The sequence below is a fragment of the Erpetoichthys calabaricus genome, chromosome 16 (genome assembly GCF_900747795.2).
Source record: "Erpetoichthys calabaricus chromosome 16, fErpCal1.3, whole genome shotgun sequence".
Taxonomy (NCBI): Eukaryota; Metazoa; Chordata; class Cladistia; order Polypteriformes; family Polypteridae; genus Erpetoichthys; species Erpetoichthys calabaricus.
The window spans coordinates 10,324,576-10,342,580 of NC_041409.2; the positions used below are offsets into that span (position 1 = coordinate 10,324,576).

The 18,005-nt window shown below is 38.0% G+C and overlaps 1 protein-coding gene across 3 annotated transcripts in view; it reads right to left on the reverse strand.

Moving 5' to 3' along the window:
- Positions 1 to 18,005, reverse strand: part of LOC114666582 (centrosomal protein of 128 kDa-like) — a 218,452-nt gene that overhangs the window by 151,345 nt on the left and 49,102 nt on the right. For all 3 annotated transcript variants that reach the window (XM_028821489.2, XM_051920153.1, XM_028821491.2), the window contains 3 exons: positions 15,193 to 15,267; positions 12,427 to 12,559; positions 4,613 to 4,767 (listed from right to left, as the gene is read on the reverse strand). In XM_028821489.2, coding sequence (XP_028677322.2) covers positions 4,613 to 4,767; positions 12,427 to 12,559; positions 15,193 to 15,267 — 363 coding nt within the window. The remainder of the gene's footprint in view (positions 1 to 4,612; positions 4,768 to 12,426; positions 12,560 to 15,192; positions 15,268 to 18,005) is intronic.

The window sequence follows — 18,005 nt, forward strand, 5'->3', positions numbered from 1 at the left end:
ACACAGAAGGTAGCAACGTGAAGATAATCTTTCAGCATTTTTAGACGAGCATCCGTATGGTCTAGGTGTGCGAACAGCCCCCCTGCTCACACCCCCTACATCAGGATCAGAGAAAGCGCAAGAGAGAGAAAGAGAAAAGTAAGTTGGGTTTCTTCTCAGCCATCTGCCAATAGCGTCCCTTGTATGAAATCAACTGGGCAAACCAACTGAGGAAGCATGTACCAGAAATTAAAAGACCCACTGTCCTCAGAAATCCGCGAACGAGCAAAAAATCCGCGATATATATTTAAATATGCTTACATATAAAATCCGCGATGGAGTGAAGCCGCGAAAGGCGAAGCGCGATATAGCGAGGGATCACTGTATATCAATCTATTTATCTACCTACATACATACTGTGTATATATATATATATATATATATATATATATATTGTGGAAGATCAGCCTGGGGTTGTAGATTTTTGCTGATTTGTGAACCTTGTTCATAAACTGTATAAATTGCTTCATATTTCTGGTGTCCCAGATAGAAAGAGAAACAAAGATCCTTGGTTGGGCAGAAGTTAAAATCCTCACACAAATGATACATTAATTTGGCATCACTGGCTAGGCATTTTACTAATTTTGTAAAACCTAATTACAGGCATTGCCAAAGGCAGTACTGATAATGAATTAACTAATTAACACCAACTAATGAATTATTCTTCTTACACCATACATTTCCTACAACTTTCAAATTTCAGAATCTTCTTTTCCTCCTTCTTATAAATGCTTTTGCATTATCATTTTCATTGTATCACTGTGATAAGCAGTGTGTGGCATTGTAAATGGTTTTAAATAAATAATCATGTCCCATCAAACGTAGGCTCAGAATAGTTGCAGATGTACACGTGACAATGCTGCTCCAGGACTGATTGCAATGCTTGATTGATCACACACTCACGTGCAAAAATGACCAGATCAGTCAGGTTCTGTAGAGGGCATAGGGTCACATCTACATCCAATCAAGCTAATATAAGAAAAGCCTCTACGTCAGAAAGCAGAAAGGAAAATAGAGAGAAGAAAAAGAATATAGTCAGAGGTTAAAAAGAAAGATTATGGAGACGGCAGGACTGGGAACCACCGGAATGCAGAAGAAAGGAGGCAGGCAGCTGGAAGAAGAGCCCCTAGGAAGAGAGCAGGGCCGGAGGGTCCCTTCAACGGAGTGTTTCTTGGCGAGTATGGAGTGACCCAATGCTCACTCCCATATAAAGCTGAGGATTGGTAGTGGGAGCTGAACGAGCGAGGAGCGGAGAGGCGTGTCATACTGCTAAGAGCCCGGGGTGATAGCCGTGACCCGAGCCCATGATGGAAGGTTGGTTGTGCCTGCCAGAAGGATATCTCCTCTGGCTGCAGGATCCCATGATGGGTAAGCTGAGGAGACATCAGTTTTAGAAAGGATGCACAAGGAATTGAGCTTTTAGAAACACTTTGTGCCTTCTGATTTTAACCTTGATTTTAAAGGATATTTATTATGGATTAGTTTAGCCTCCATATGGGCACTGAATTTATGGATTGTTTATTTATTAAGAAAACTGCATTGCACTATTGAACACCCCTGTTTGGACTTTGGAAAGCACTTACACTTATTGCACATACCCATCATCAAACTCCAGAAACACAGTGTGGATCTTCATTTGCCAGGCTCATCTCGCTTTATGACTGTCAATGGTTTTGGGTCAAAGAGGTTCCTGGACAGAAAACGGAGCGTGGAGCCGACCCGAGCCACCAAAATCACCCCTCACCAAACTCCAGAATCCCCTCAAGTATGACATTCCTCGTACAAAGATTAAATGCCTCATGAACTATTTTATAAATATCAGCAATGGCTATAACATGCCAAGTCAGTTCAACACCTAGTACAGTCAAATGCTCTTCCGGCTCCAAAAATGTCATCCTCATCAGTATTTGCCACAACTCAATCTACTCATCTTTATTTCTGCCAACCCGTGGGGCATATGCCAAGACTATAATAATCAACAGTTTACCAACAATCACCATAAACACTACAAAATGCTCACTCACTCACCCTCCTCTCATTGCCTGTCTGGTATCTGACACAAACACACTAACATTAGCATTGATATGAACAGTCAGAAAAACATTTTGTTCCACTACTTCAAAGCATTCTGGTAACCTTTACTTTTCCATCTCATGCAATACATATTTACTTTTCTATTGTTTAACACTTCCACCAACTGATTTTCCTATTATACTCTCAATACTCCAAGTCTAAATCCTTCTACTCTCTCTCCTTTATAACTCTTACTTAACGTTTCTGCTCCATCTCCCTTACCACTAATCAGCCACAGATTTACTACTGTTATAAAGTGAGGTACTATAGGCTGAGCCCTGTCCATGTTTGCACCTCTGATCAAAGGGGATACTGGAATAGAAACTTTTAAAGTTAAATGCCCACCCTCACAATAACATCTTTCAGTATCCTTTAATGACATACAAATGAGATGATAATTTTATTCTAGCCTTAGATCATAGGAAACAGATGATTGTCATATCACCTCACCTCAACACCCCCAACAAAGACACCCCATGTGACACCCACATATACAAACAAATTATGAACATCACATATGTCACTAATAAATCGGGTGCAGGGACTGAATTAGAAAAAAGGATATTACCTTGGGTTGAACACTAGGTCTACTTTTTTCTTTATAAAGAAAGTATTCTCTTCCATATTTTAATCACATGCAAAGTACTGTAACACTTTAATTTTTACATGTTTACCCTTGTACCTTCCTCAGGGAAGCTTAGAAAAGAACCAGAAGCCATGTTTGAAGGTACTTAAATCTATTTTCATTTAAATATTGACAGCATTTTAAGTTGGAACTGCTGTTTTCGGCGTATACCCAAGCAATTTAGATTTGAGCTGATAAATAAAGACTATAACTCATCCCCATTCCCCAAGCAAATGTAGGTGTGTATACATAGAATAATAAAGATAGCAGGGGTTTAAATAAAGGATAAGTTTGGTATTTTGTAAGTTCAAGTTATTTCTTCACAAACATGGTAGATATGCATTCTCCATGTGAAATTTTGTTCAATATAAATTTGAAAAAATATCTTGCCCGCTCTGGTGCGTCACAATGGAAGGTATGGGGCACACAAGAAAAGTTCAAAAACTTATCAAATACGTCCATTTTTCAAGTCAAGACAGCTATGACCCACGCCTTCCATGTTTTTGATGCATGTTTGTGTCAACTAAAAGGATCTGGAAACACTGTTTTGGTGTTTTTATTCAAAAATGACATGTATGATGTATTGTATATGTGTGTGTAATCATAAGAGACATGGATCAATACTCGACAACTGTCTTGTCTTAAAAAATGGAGGTATTTGTTAAGTGTTTAAGCTCTTCCTCCATGCCCCATAGCTTGCATTGTATCTATAACTGTTGCTTGCACAAGAGAAGGTAGAATGTCAGTGCCTGATACGCACAATCAAAGCTGCTCATTGGGTTACTGTAGGCTACCACTGCACAAAGCTTAGTGAATTCCACATTTCCTCTGACAAGAACAATGACAGTTGCTGCATTGTGAACAGTACTTAGGAAGGTAACGTCTTTCTTGTCCCTCCACTTGATCTCAACCATTTTCTTCATATGACCGATGTCACCAAGCATATTACAGTGGCTTGGCTATATAGTGCAGATCCTATAGTTTCAATATCTGTGTCAATGTTTGATAACCAGTTCTTATTGTCTTCACCATTTCTTAATTTAGCTAATGATTTGGTTTAAAATGGTTCTAAAACTGGCTTTACTGCTCCTCATTTGCATGCCATTTTGTATTTTGGTTGAAGACCTCGTCCTGCACGAATGTTGATAAGTTACCATGCAGAGGCAAAATGCACATTTCCTTTTATGACTTAACTAAATATTCTACAAAGATCTGGATAGAAATTAGTTGCATTTACATTAATAATAAGTATTTATTGCAAATGGAGCTTAAACATTTAAAAGCCAGTAACTGCCCTATGTACTTGAAAGTTAATTTTACGACCACTGAGTAGACAATATTTCAATTTCTGTGGATTGAGTAGTGTTTTCACAAATAATTACACAGAAAATGTGTAACTAACATGGTCTATGTTACAAATGTGAATGCAATGCAGTTAATCAAATTATAATTTCAAATTAAATCAAATTTGTCACATACAAATTATAAATACAGTACAATATGCCATAAAATGCTCAATTCCAATGACTGTGCCTTGAAACAAACATAAATGAACAATAACAATGCATAAATTTATAAATTCAAAAATCGTTAATAGAATTATAACTATGTAATTAATAATAATAATAATAATAATAACAACTAAATAGATTACTTAAATAACAGTGTGAGAGAGTTGACAATTTTTACTTAAATATTCAAAAGAGTGATATAAAGTAGCTGCATGTGAAAAAATGTTTATATCTTCTGATTGCTTTTGAGTTTAATTAATTTTTAATTAACTTACTGTAAGTACTTGCAGCATCAAATTAGTCAACTTGTTTTTAAAACTATTAAATTTAATTCATAAAGCCAGCAGGTATCAGTTTATCTTACCTCAATATGCGCTAAAAGTTGTGCTTTTTCACGTTCCTTGCGATCAAGGGATCTTTTTAATTCTTCCACTTCTGAAATCATAATATTTTGATTTAGCTGGAGTCTCAAATCCTGTATTTGTTTCTCCAGCTCACGCTTCTCAGATGATGTGTGTTCTGTAATAAATATAAAGAATTTTTAAATACACACTACTGGCATTACATTTCAAATTACAATTAGTATTTAATTGTATACTATCCAGATTTTACAATGTAATTAGAAGTAATTAAAATATTTATGAATATAAACATCTCCATTCATCCAATCATACACACTCATCCATACACCCACATTCACACATACCAGGCCAATTTAGAAATCCTATTCAATTGAACATTCAAGTCTTTAGGAGGTGGGAGGAAAACTAAACTATCCAGAAAAGAAACCATACAGAAAATGACTGGGCCAGGAGTCAAACCTAGTCTCCTGGAACTGCAAAGCAGTAGCCATTGCACCATAATGCTGCCACAAAATAAATAAATACAATTTTAAAAGTCCCAAAGCAATTTTATAGTGTATTATTTGGCCAACAATGTTTTTAGGATATTTAAAGGATAGTTTACTGAACAAAGTGGTCCATGAATTATAGTAATATTTAATAAATGTGCACACTTATAAAACTACATTATAGTGAACACTTCTGTCAAACAGAAAACTGCTCCTTTGAGTATAATAAAATCACAAACTTTCAGTCAGAGCAAACAGTTGAATTTGCCATAAGCAAAAAAAAAAAAAGAATAATGTCTATGATAGGCCTTTTCTAGTCCATATTACTAACCGAGAATGCTAAACCGGATGATGGACGCAGGCACATCCGGCAATGGGCCGTAGCTGCAAAAAGACGTACTGCGCAGGCGCAAAAAGTGTCCGCGAGAGTCGGCTGAGGAGCCGAGAAAGGCGGACAAAAGAGGGCGAGAGAGGCGGATGAGGGGCCGCGAGAGGCGGACAAGACCACAGAAAAAAGGAGTGAGCACAGGAAAAATGGAGAAATGAGGCGCAAAGAGCACCGAAAAAAGGAAAAGGCACATAAAAAAGTATTCAAACGCAAGCAAAGCACGAAACACATTGCCAAAAAAAAAAGAGGCTCGCGCACAACAGCAAGGCCCCCCCCCCCCCCCCCACAGGCACCGGACGGGACACACACCAAGAGGGGGATTCAACAAGCCCATAGAACACAAAAAAAAGAACACAAAACCACCCCACAGACCCTACAAGCAAGGGACGGGACACACACAAAGAGGGGGATTCAACAACACACAGGAACACAAAAAGAAAGAAGACGCTCGCGCAACAACAATCCTCAACCCACCCCCTCCCCCCCCACACACACACATCCATAAGAAGCGACACCCAAAGCCACATATTCTAAAGTGAACATCAACACCTTCACACTAGACAGCATTGGTGGATCTCCTTACAATAAAGCACTATTAACCGTTCAACTGCAGAAAAGGAAACATATTAACAGTGACTGCGACCCTCCTTATTACTTATCCATATTTCGCATGTTGAGAAAGAAACAAGTCATGAATACACGGTCACGGGTACAAAACGAAAAGGAAATGATAACAGGAACAAACACACGAACACGAAAGAAACAACAAAATAGACGGCTATGCAGCATAGGTGGATCTCATTACAATAAGGCACTATTAACCGTTCAACCGCAGAAAAGGCTCCATATTAACAGTGAGTGCAATACTCCTTATTACTTATCCATATTTCTAAAAGAAAAAATGTCTCGACTCCAAAAACGCAAAGCTCAACTAAAGCTTCTAACTAACGATGTACCTAAAAGTAAAAACTTTATGAACTGCATTAGATCCTACAATAGTTCATTTGCTTTTGCATATACCGGAGTAAATATCAGGCCACCAAAAGGCAATGGCCCATACTGCTTTCGCATATGTGCACAAATACTGCATCGCATTGGAACAGTGCACCCTGAAACAAATCAACAACGCAAATATGCACAAATCTACATCCTAGATCCACATGACGCAAACTATCAATCAAAGTGCTGCATCGCAACAGGCACGGATTCAAAACGAAACACCTCCCGTCTCAGACATACGTTAACGGCAAGGAAGGCTACAACGGGCTTCTCACACAGCACAGGCAAATCGATTACAGCTCCAAAACAACACGTCCCAAATACTACACATGCAACAACGCGCCTCTCAAACGGCACAAGGAAAACATACACCAGGAAAATTCATTCGGATTAATGAATGTCATTTGCAATCATTGTCATTCAGTTCACTTCCCTGAAGAAACAACTGGCAATACAAGTAATACATTTACACGTTGTTGTCAAAAGGGTCAAATTAGACTGCCTTCTTTACATTCATATACTGAATATCTACAGAAGCTTATAACTGACGATGTACCTGAAAGTGAAATCTTTATCAACTACATTAGATCCTACAAATCGGTATTCACTATGAACATTAACGGTGGCACTGCACGTGACACCCGTCTTGAAAAAATGTTGTTTATTGATGAATGTTCAATGGCATCCAGTCACTTACTCAACACCATTCATAAACTTCTACAAACGTTTATGAATAATAATATTCGATTTGGAGGAAAGGTACTTTTATGAGGAGGAGATTTTAGACAGTGATTAGCTATTCTTCCAGATGCCATGCACTCAGCTATTGTTCAGTGCACCTTAAAATACGCAGACAATTGGCATTGCTTTCAAAAGATACAGTTAGTAAAAAAGATACGATGTCCAGAACCAGATCATAACAATTGCTTATTACAACTGAGAGATGGTACACTCACCAATACAGATGGACTTCAGCCACATATTATTACAATTCCTCAAGCCTTTATCTGCGACGACTTAGTTACAGAGACATTTGGAACAGCAATCTCATTAGACCAAATGCCCCTTTTAACACAACGCACTTTATTATGTCCAAAAAATATTAATGTGGAAAACATTAATACCCAAGTCATTCCAATACTTCCTGGAGAGACACAACTCTTTCTAAGCTCTGACAAACTTGACTCTGATCACAACAATAACCATCTTAAATGACCTTACAAATTCTGAGCTGGAATTACCTTTTACACTTAAACGGCATGTACAAAGAAATTTTCAAATAAACCTTTACACTGTGCCACACACTTTATTGTTTGCTTTCTATTTGCATCATCTACACCGTCACACTATTCTATATCTCATTCATACATCACGCTCTTTGTCATTCCCAACACCAGGGGTTGGCGAGCGAAGCGAGCAGGGGGCGGAGCCCCCTAGTAACAAATATATTACATATTTTTAAAATCATTCTTGCCCTTCAATCTCAACTGTGACTGCTTTTAAACAGGGAATAAAAACAAATGGATTTATGTTTGACTCATCCATAATTGTAAGAATAGATAACCTAATTCAACAAACACAAAGCAGAAGGGAAAAATTTAGCCTAGAAGAACATTTGAACCAAGAAAGTATCAGACAAACATTATATAGAACCTTGAGCTACAATAAATAATTTAAAGTGGATATTTGCCAGTGGCATAGCAGAAAAGTAGTTAGCTCTGGAGCTTCATGGATTCAGAGTTCTGGATCCAAATCCCAGCTCAGGAATTGTATGGTGTTTCCTCCTATATCCAAAGGACATTTATTTTAGATTAATAAGTAATTCTAAATTGTCCCTGTTTAAAATAAGTGACCATTTGCATGTGTATAAATGTGCTCTGTAATGAAGTGACTCTTTGTTTCTGCCTTAAGTCTGATGCTGCCAGATCTGACTCTATACCTTCTTTACCCTCACAAAATTAATTAAAATATAATGTATTTCAAAAATAAATGAATGTGATAATATATATTTGCCCCCAAATTTAAATGACACAAAGAAATGCTGGGAACACAAATTCACTACACATAACAGAAAAATATCTTCTGAATATCTCTTTTAATAATATGGAATGTACATTGTAAAAAAGATAACAAACAGAATAATGATGTATTAATAAGGCTAGTATAATATTTTTTAGTTTCCAATTTGGTTAAATTGCTAGTACTATTAGGGGAAAGTGCTGACATTTTGGGAAGAAATTCAATATAAAATCATGTAAAGTTGTACAGGTTAATAAACAAATAATATAGTAATTGATATCTGTAATATTCAAATATATTTTACATTTAAAAATATGCTTGAGGCTAGTTTTCCTTTACAAGAATGTACTGTCTAACCAGGGGAAGAGTCCTAGCTTGTCACAAGCACAGCTTCAAACGTCAAAAATTACTGGGTACTAGGTTTTCCAATACAGGAACGTCAATCACTCTACATATCAGTTTTGTTTTTAATGCTTGCTTTGTATTTAATGTTAAAACTTTTTAGACTAAAACGTGTTTCAGTTTTAGTCACACTTTAGCCATGTCATTAGCATCAGTTTAGTCTAAGCAAAATTATCCATCCATCCATCCATCCTCTTCCGCTTATCCGAGATCGGGTTGCGGGGGCAGCAGCTTGAGCAGAGATGCCCAGACTTTCCACTCCCCGGCCACTTCTTCTAGCTCTTCCGGGAAAATCCCAAGGCGTTCCCAGGCCAGCCGGGAGACATAGTCCCCCCAGCGTGTCCTGGGTCTTCCCCATGGCCTCCTCCCGGTTAGACGCGCCCGGAACACCTCACCAGGGAGGCGTCCAGGAGGCATCCTGATCAGATGCCCGAGCCACCTCATCTGACTCCTCTCGATGCGGAGGAGCAGCGGCTCTACTCTGAGCCCCTCCCGGATGACTGAGCTTCTCACCCTATCTTTAAGTGAAAGCCCAGACACCCATCGGAGGAAACTCATTTCAGCCGCTTGTATTCGCGATCTCGTTCTTTCAGTCACTACCCATAACTCATGACTATAGGTGAGGGTAACAACATAGATCAACTGGTAAATTGAGAGCTTTGCCTTATGGCTCAGCTCCTTTTTCACCACGACAGAACGATGCAGAGCCCGCATCACTGCGGACACTGCACCAATCCACCTGTCAATCTCACGCTCCATTATTCCCTCACTTGTGAACAAGACCCCAAGATACTTGAACTCCTCCACTTGGGGCAGGATCTCGCTCCCAACTCTGAGAGAGCACTCCACCCTTTTCCAGCTGAGGACCATGGTCTCGGATTTGGAGGTGCCGATTCCCATCTCAGCCACTTCACACTCAGCTGCAAATCGATCCAGAGAGAGCTGAAGATCACGGCCTGATGAAGCAAACAGGACAACATCATCTGCAAAAAGCAGTGAACCAATCCTGAGTCCACCAAACCGGACCCCCTCAAAGCCCTGGCTGCACCTAGAAATTCTGTCCATAAAAGTTATGAGCAGAATCGGTGACAAAGGACAGCCTTGGCGGAGTCCAACTCTCACTGGAAACGGGTTCGACTTACCGTCGGGCAATGCGGACCAAGCACTGACACCAGTTGTACAGGGACCGAACAGCCCTTATCAGGGGGTCGGGTACCCCATACTCTCGGAGTACCCCCCCACAGGATTCCCCGAGGGACATGGTCAAATGCCTTTTCCAAGTCCACAAAACACATGTAGACTGGTTGGGCAAACTCCCAAGCACCCTCCAGGACCTTGCTAAGGGTGTAGAGCTGGTCCACTTTTCCACGACGAGGACGAAAACCACACTGTTCCTTCTGAATCCAAGGTTCAACTATCTGACGGACCCTCTTCTCTAGGACGCCCGAATGGACTTTTCCAGGGAGGCTGAGGAGTGTGATCCCTCTATAGTTGGAACACACCCTCCGGTACCCCTTCTTAAAGAGGGGGACCACCACCCCGGTCTGCCAATCCAGAGACACTGTCCCCGATGTCAAAGCGATGTTGCGGAGGCGTGTCAACCAAGACAGTCCTACAACATCCAGAGCCTTGAGGAACTCCAGGCGTATCTCATCCACCCCCGGGGCCCTGCCACCAAGGAGTTTTTTGACCACCTCGGTGACCTCAGTCCCAGAGATGGGGAAGCCCACCTCTAAGTCCCCAGGCTCTGTTTCCTCATTGGAAGGCATGTTAATGGGATTGAGGAGGTCTTCAAAGTACCCCCCCCCCCACCTATCCACAACGTCCCGAGTTCCACCGGGGGCAACTCCAGAATGGTAGAGAGTCCAGCCCCTCTCAAGGAGATTGGTTCCAGAGTCCAAGCTGTGCGTCGAGATGAGCCCGAATATATCTAGCCGGAACCTCTCGACCTCACGCACTAGCTCAGGCTCCTTCCCCTTCAGAGAGGTGACATTCCACGTCCCAAAAGCCAGCTTCTGTAGCCGAGGATCAGACCGCCAAGCTCCCCACCTTCGGCCACCACCCAACTCACACTGCACCTGACCTCCTTGGCCCCTCCCATAGGTGGTGAGCCCATGGGAAGAAGCAAAATTATCATTATCATTGATCTTAGTCAATAAAAAATTATTCTTTTAGTTGCTATTATATAATGGCAGATTATAAACTTGGAAAAGATAAAGGCAGTGCAGTATTAAAGGATCTGAAGCTACCACCACAAAATCACAAGTTTTCTTCCCTACGTTGCGGTAATGTTATTGTGCCCTTAAACAAAGAATGTAACTCCTGCCTTTATCTGTTTTTCGGTTTTATTAATGAGAAGTAAACATCTGTACATTGACACTCAGGAAGGAGGAATAGAGTACTCAATACATACATCCATTATTTTCTATAGAAAAAAAATCTTCCACTATTACTATTTCCTTATATATACTCTTGATTTATGTTCCAGGCCGTACGTAGAGAAAAAATTCTAGTTGTTCATCAGGCACAAATAATATGGAATCAAAGAAAGAGATACTTGAGAACAGAAGTTTTATTGTTTTTTGCGACTCTAATAAAACCTAACCTTGAATTTCCACAAACCATAAAATAGACTATATTCATTAAATGGCACATGAATCATTTATGACTTACATACTAGAGCTTTAAAAACAATGCATCATTATATAGTGTAAGACAAAGCTTTAAATGATTTTTAGACATTGAATGTGAGTCAGACCTAGACAGAATTTATTAGAATATATTAGTCCTTATTCTGTTAATACAAAACAGAGGAGTTTATGCTCTAACAAACTTTAGACATATTTTGTTAGGAGCCTTGTGTTCAGGGTTTAATCTTGGCATATTGGCCTAAAAGAAGGAGTAATCCAACAATAATCCAAGATTTGACGTTAATGATACAGTATGTATGCTACCATTTGATCAAAAGCCTGGGAGAGATCTGGAATGCACTGTATTAGACATTAGCAATATAAATGTTTTTGGAATGTCACTTCACTGGAGAGAAATAAACAAGAACACATGTGGGAATTTGAGAAGTACTGGATAAATATAATCAGATTAACCTATATGCAAAATATTGACTGCTCAGGAACTGCTGCACAAGAGAAATGCTGGGTAGTTTGTAAATATTCACCGCAGGGCTTAAATGTTGTACAAAGTGACTTCAATGTGATTTATAGTTTTGAAAATGTGTCTAAACAGTATTGAAAATGTTCAACCATTTTAATGGTAGTGGGCTTATTGTTCCAAAGGAAAGCACCTATTGACTCTTGGCCAATAAAAAAAGATCACATTGTATCAATAATGTCAATTAAATAATGAAACACAATTTAACCAGAAATGTTTCCTCTTATCCACTGATAATTCACAATGTAAAAAAGTACATCTAAAAGGACTTCAGACTATAGGTGCAGTATTCAAAGAAAACATTTTGTCATATATGTTACTCTTACGTTCTTATACATAAATTAAGTATTACCTGCTCTGAAACGCTTTTCACTTTCTTCATCTTCATGACGACTTCTCTGAAGCAAAGCTATCTGGGAAATTTGTTGCTGCAGATCTAAACGATCTTTTTCTGTTTTTGAAAGCTGAGTTCTTAAGTCATCGATCTGGATGAAGTATACAACAAGCACCATTAGGAATTTATTCGTATTTACTAAAAATAAACCAAATTCTCAGCATGTTTGAACAAAAAAGTACTTCACTGATAAAACTTAGAGATACAGTAAGGTTTGTGTCTTTCTTTCTTCCACTAAAGGCAATCTGAAACGGTTTAATAGTGTGTCTCATATATGCATGTGTATTTTAAGTAAATGTACATGTTTTATAATTTTTCTAACGGTGAAAACTGAGTCAATACATTTTTTTTTTCTATTTTTGTAATTTATCACATTGAGTATACCAATTTATTTTACCAAATCTTCCAATTTGGAACTATACACAGTATTTATATAATGAATGTGCTGCACATTGGTGCGATAGTGTTGCCACCTTGCAGATCCAGCATAGCAGGGAACACATGACTGTTAGTTAAAGTTAGGATTTATTCGTGTAGCAGAACAGCTTTAACAAGGAAAGAGCAAACAAAATTTTATAAAATGTATGATTTCATTAAATATTTTGTTTTAATATTTTGTTGGAGGTGTATTACAATTAAGGAAACAAAACAGAGGTAAGCATGAAGCTCAAACAGCAAAATTACACTGAATCTCTTTGTTGCAAGACAGCATGAATAAATCAGACACTGGAGAACAGATTGAAGATGTTGCCGTATCAAGGTATGCATTTGTCTCATGCCATTTTCAGTTAAGAGCATGTGTTTTTAATGTGATATTGTGCTGTCTCAAAAATAATTACAGTTACACTATAATGATGAATAGTGAATGTGATCTCCAAGCATTAAATCCAGCAAATGGAATTAAAAATGAAAAATACAGTACTACAACACCCTATATCCAGTATTATTTTTCTGTAAAATTTCAATTTCCTATGTATTACAGCTGTAAATCAAAAAAAGCTTTGAAAAAATAAAAGTTATATAGATTGCACTTTCAACTAATGACACATTAATAGATTAGATCTCTAAAGTAGACTAATTCACAACTTCTCAGTTTAATTATTTTATGTGTTAAAATATCATAATAGAAATGCTATACTAGCAACTATGTCATTAAGCCGCCACAGTACAAAACCTTATACAGAAAAAATATTGTATAATAAAATAAATAATTTCTCTTGTATGTTCAAAAATTCCACTGCACGCTAAAGTATTCTTTATACAGAAAACAAAAAACTGGTGTACACTTTCAAGCATTAGATACACTCCCGCCTTTGCCTTCTTCATGTCACATTTATCCAATGATGACAAATTTAAAGTGATTTCATTCCATTTTTAGGATTAGCTGATTTTTGTTTTAATTTTTACATTAAATATTTTCCTGAAAAAAGGGGTCATATTCCTTTATTTACACTACTAATAATTCTAATTTCCATGATAAAAACAGAACAATATACTAAGAATCATAAAATATTTCAGAAAAAAATAACTAATAAAACTGTAAAGAGTGCAATAATATGAACCATATTGTTCAGATATATACTTATATAAATTCTCTAAAGTGTCTTGAAAAGTATTCAGCCCTTAACACTATTTTGTTGTCTCAAGTCTTGTATGTGAAATATATTAAATTAGGATTTCTACTTAATAAGCCCTAAATCTTGTCTCACTACTTCAATTAAAATGGAAAATGTGAAAAACTTTTAATAATATATATAAAAGAAAAACAAAAATCGTCTAATCAAAAAGTATATATATTCTTGGTAGCTGCAAGTCTAAATATAACTTAGTTTTCTTAGCCTAAATCAGGGCTGTGGGGCCAAAAGCCTATCCTGGCAATAGTGGAAGCAAAGAAAGAAAAAGCTCTGGATAGCGCACTAGTTCACTGTAGAGCACACTCATGTACTGTATATACCCATACTGAGAACAATGTGGAATCACCAGTCAGTCTAATATGTATATTTCTGGTGATGCTGGAAACCTAACACAGACACAATAAGAATGTATAAACAACAAGAAGACAACAACCAGATAATGTAATTCTAACAAAGAATGTTGGACTACAATATCATGCCTCCATACCAAAAACATGTACAGAAATAAGAACATTTACATTTTTTATCTCAATATGCTATCTATTTGTTGATATTCTAACATTCACTGTTTACATCTAACCATTCTTCTAAACTTGGTTGCTAAACACAAACAGGGAACTACATAAAGAGGCCATTATAAAACTGAAAGAATGCAATATGATGTTAATGCATAAATAAACTCCATACTAGTGCATTAGAAGGGACTTCACTAATGGAGGTCATTAAGGAAAACCAAAAGCTAAGAAAAATACATATTTTTCGCTCCACAGCAGTTTGCAAAATCTCACATAGGGGATTCAACAAATATTCACCAAGGGATGAATATTAAAAAAAAAAAAAAACCTTGAAATTTTATTATTTAAATTTTAATCATTTTATTGTATTTTGATAAGAGCTTTAAAAAAATGTATGTGATTTGAAAAAAAAATATGCTAATTTATTTCATAAAAATTCAAGGCACTTATACCGTATTTGAAAATAGAAGATGGCTTAATATATTTTAGTTCACTGTTAAAAGGATTACCTCATATCTAATGACACACATTCTCCGTTTTATTTACACTCTTCTTACACAGTAAGCATCACTTACCTGCTGAAGAAGTGTGCCCCTTCCACCTTCTGCTTGATCCAACTTTCTCCGAGTTCTTTCTAATTCTTGTTCAATCTTAACATTGCAAAACAAATAACTGCTTTAAAAACAGTAAAACCTAGTGTATGGGTAAATAATAGTAACACTTCCATCAATATACAAAAGAACTGTCAGCTATTTATTCTACTTAATATATTTTATCTTGTCATATTTAAAATCGAATGGACAAAGTTTAGGAAATATTATATAAAGAATGTGACCACCATGACCATAAATTCTCAAGCTAGTTCATCAGAGTGAGCTAAATACTAAAATGTATCAAGAATTCATAGTGTCTCCAGGTGTTGCATTTCATCCACTTAGAAAGAAGAGTTTATAAATTCTTTTGAAAAGTATAGTAGTATCAGCTCCTAACTAGGAAATTAATTAACATAGCTTTTATTAATGTATTTAATTTTCCCTAGGGAATTTGGCATTTTACAGAAGATGATGATAGATAGATAGATAGATAGATAGATAGATAGATAGATAGATAGATAGATAGATAGATAGATAGATAGATAGATAGATAGATATGAAAGGCACTATATGATAGATTGATAGATGGATAGATAGGGCGGCACGGTGGCGCAGTGGTAGCACTGCTGCCTCACAGTTAGGAAACCCGGGTTTGCTTCCCGTGTCCTCCCTGCGTGGAGTTTGCATATTCTCCCTGTGTCTGCGTGGGTTTCCTCCGGGCGCTCCGGTTTCCTCCCACAGTCCAAAGACATGCAGGTTAGGTGGATTGGCGATCCTAAATTGGCCCTAGTGTGGGTGTGTTTGTGTGTGTCCTGCAGTGGGTTGGCACCCTGCCCAGGATTGGTTCCTGCCTTGTGCCCTGTGTTGGCTGGGATTGGCTCCAGCAGACCCCCATGACCCTGTGTTCGGATTCAGTGGGTTGGAAAATGGATGGATGGATGGATAGAATGACTATAAAGCAAGAAAATTAAAGAGAAAGAAAACTTGGCTTTCACAGTCTGAGCGAGGCATTATGCAGAACATATTGTTGTTAATATAAAAGAGCCACAGTAGCGTGTGTTGACACACTTCTGAGGAATAATTTATTGGCTGAAAGTCCTCAGTGTCATGTGTCAGAGAGAGGATGTGCAGCATTGTTCATAATGACATTCAATTTTGTTTTAATTCTCTCCTTTGCTACTATCTTCAGGGGTCTAGAGTTAATCCTATAACTGAGCTTTCCCTTTTAATTAGCTTGTTGATTCGGTGGGCCTGTCTTGAAGTGTTGTTACCAGCCCAGCACAAGACAGCATAGAAAAGTCTCATTGGCCATCATATAGTTGTAGAAGATGTGAAGGATGTTACTTCCCAAATAAAAGGTGCACGGTCTCCTAAGGAAAAACAGTGTGCTGTGCCCTTTCTTATATAGTTCCTCTGTGTTCCAAGATGAGTCCAATCTGTTATTTATGTGGACCCTCCAAGTACTTGTAGAAGTGGACCACCTTTATATCCACTCCTTGAATAGTGACCAGACAGAGGCTCTTTGGTGCAGCAAAAGTCAATGACCAGTTCCTTGGTTTAAGATGCAGACAGTTCTCTTTGCACTAACAAACAAAATTCTCCACCTCATAAGTGTAGTTTATTTTCCGCAAGTGACATGACTTGATGATATATTTGTTGTCGAAGATGTACAGAGTGAAGAGAAAAGGAGACAGAACTGTTACTTGTGGTGCTCCAGTAATGCCTGTGAGGTCATAACACCTGTATCAGGAACACATTCCTTCAGTCTTAAAACTGAGGTCTGCCCAAATGATAGTCCATTATCCAGGACTCATCTACCTGAGTATCTCTGAGTTTACCCCTTAACAAGAATGGCAGGATAGTACGGAAGGGGCTGGAGATATCAAAAACATAATCATCACAGTACTGCCAGCTTTGTCCTGATGAGAATAAGCCTTGTGGAGCAGATAGGTAATTGCATCCTCCACTCCAATCTTTGTCTAATAGGCGAACTGTAGTGGGTCCATGTGGTCTACCACAAGAGGACTCTTATAGTCCATGACCAGTCTCTCAAAGGTTGGTGAGACGTAATGCCACTGGTCTGTAGTCATTAGGTGAAGGGGTGTCTGCCTTCTTTGAAACAGGAACAATGATTGTTGTGTTACACAGCAGTGGCACTTTCTGAAGCTTTAGGGATAGACTGAAGAGGTAACGGAGAGCACCACAAAATTGGTCAGTATAGGCCTTAAGAACTTGAAAAATGACTCTGTCTAGTACTGCAGCTTTTCCTGTGTATTGCTTCCTCAGTTGTCTCCTTACTTGGTCTTTAGTTATGGACAGTCCACCCGGATGGTCAGAGGTGGACTTGTCACTGACCATTCCAGATAACATGGTAGGAGTTGTTGAGGTAGTAGGGATGGTGTGGGAAGACTGATCATTGGAAGAAGGTGGCAGTGGAAGGGAACAGCTATTAAAAATTGGTTCAGGGTGTTAGCTTTGTCCGCATCTTCTTCTAGCAACTGAGCTCTGGATTGTTTGAGTCCCATAATTATACCCAGTCCATTCCGAACATCTTTCACGTCATTCTGGAGTTTAAGGGCACCTTGTTATTTCCTCGAGTGGAACCGATCATAAACTGATACAAAAATTTGATACATTTAAAATAAATAATTTTATATAAATAATATAATATATATATATTCTAATAATACTATATATACTGTATATACTGTATATTTTATATATTTAATGTATATAAATATTTATACACACGCACAGAGTAAAACCTTAATTATCCATCACTCAGCCATCACATT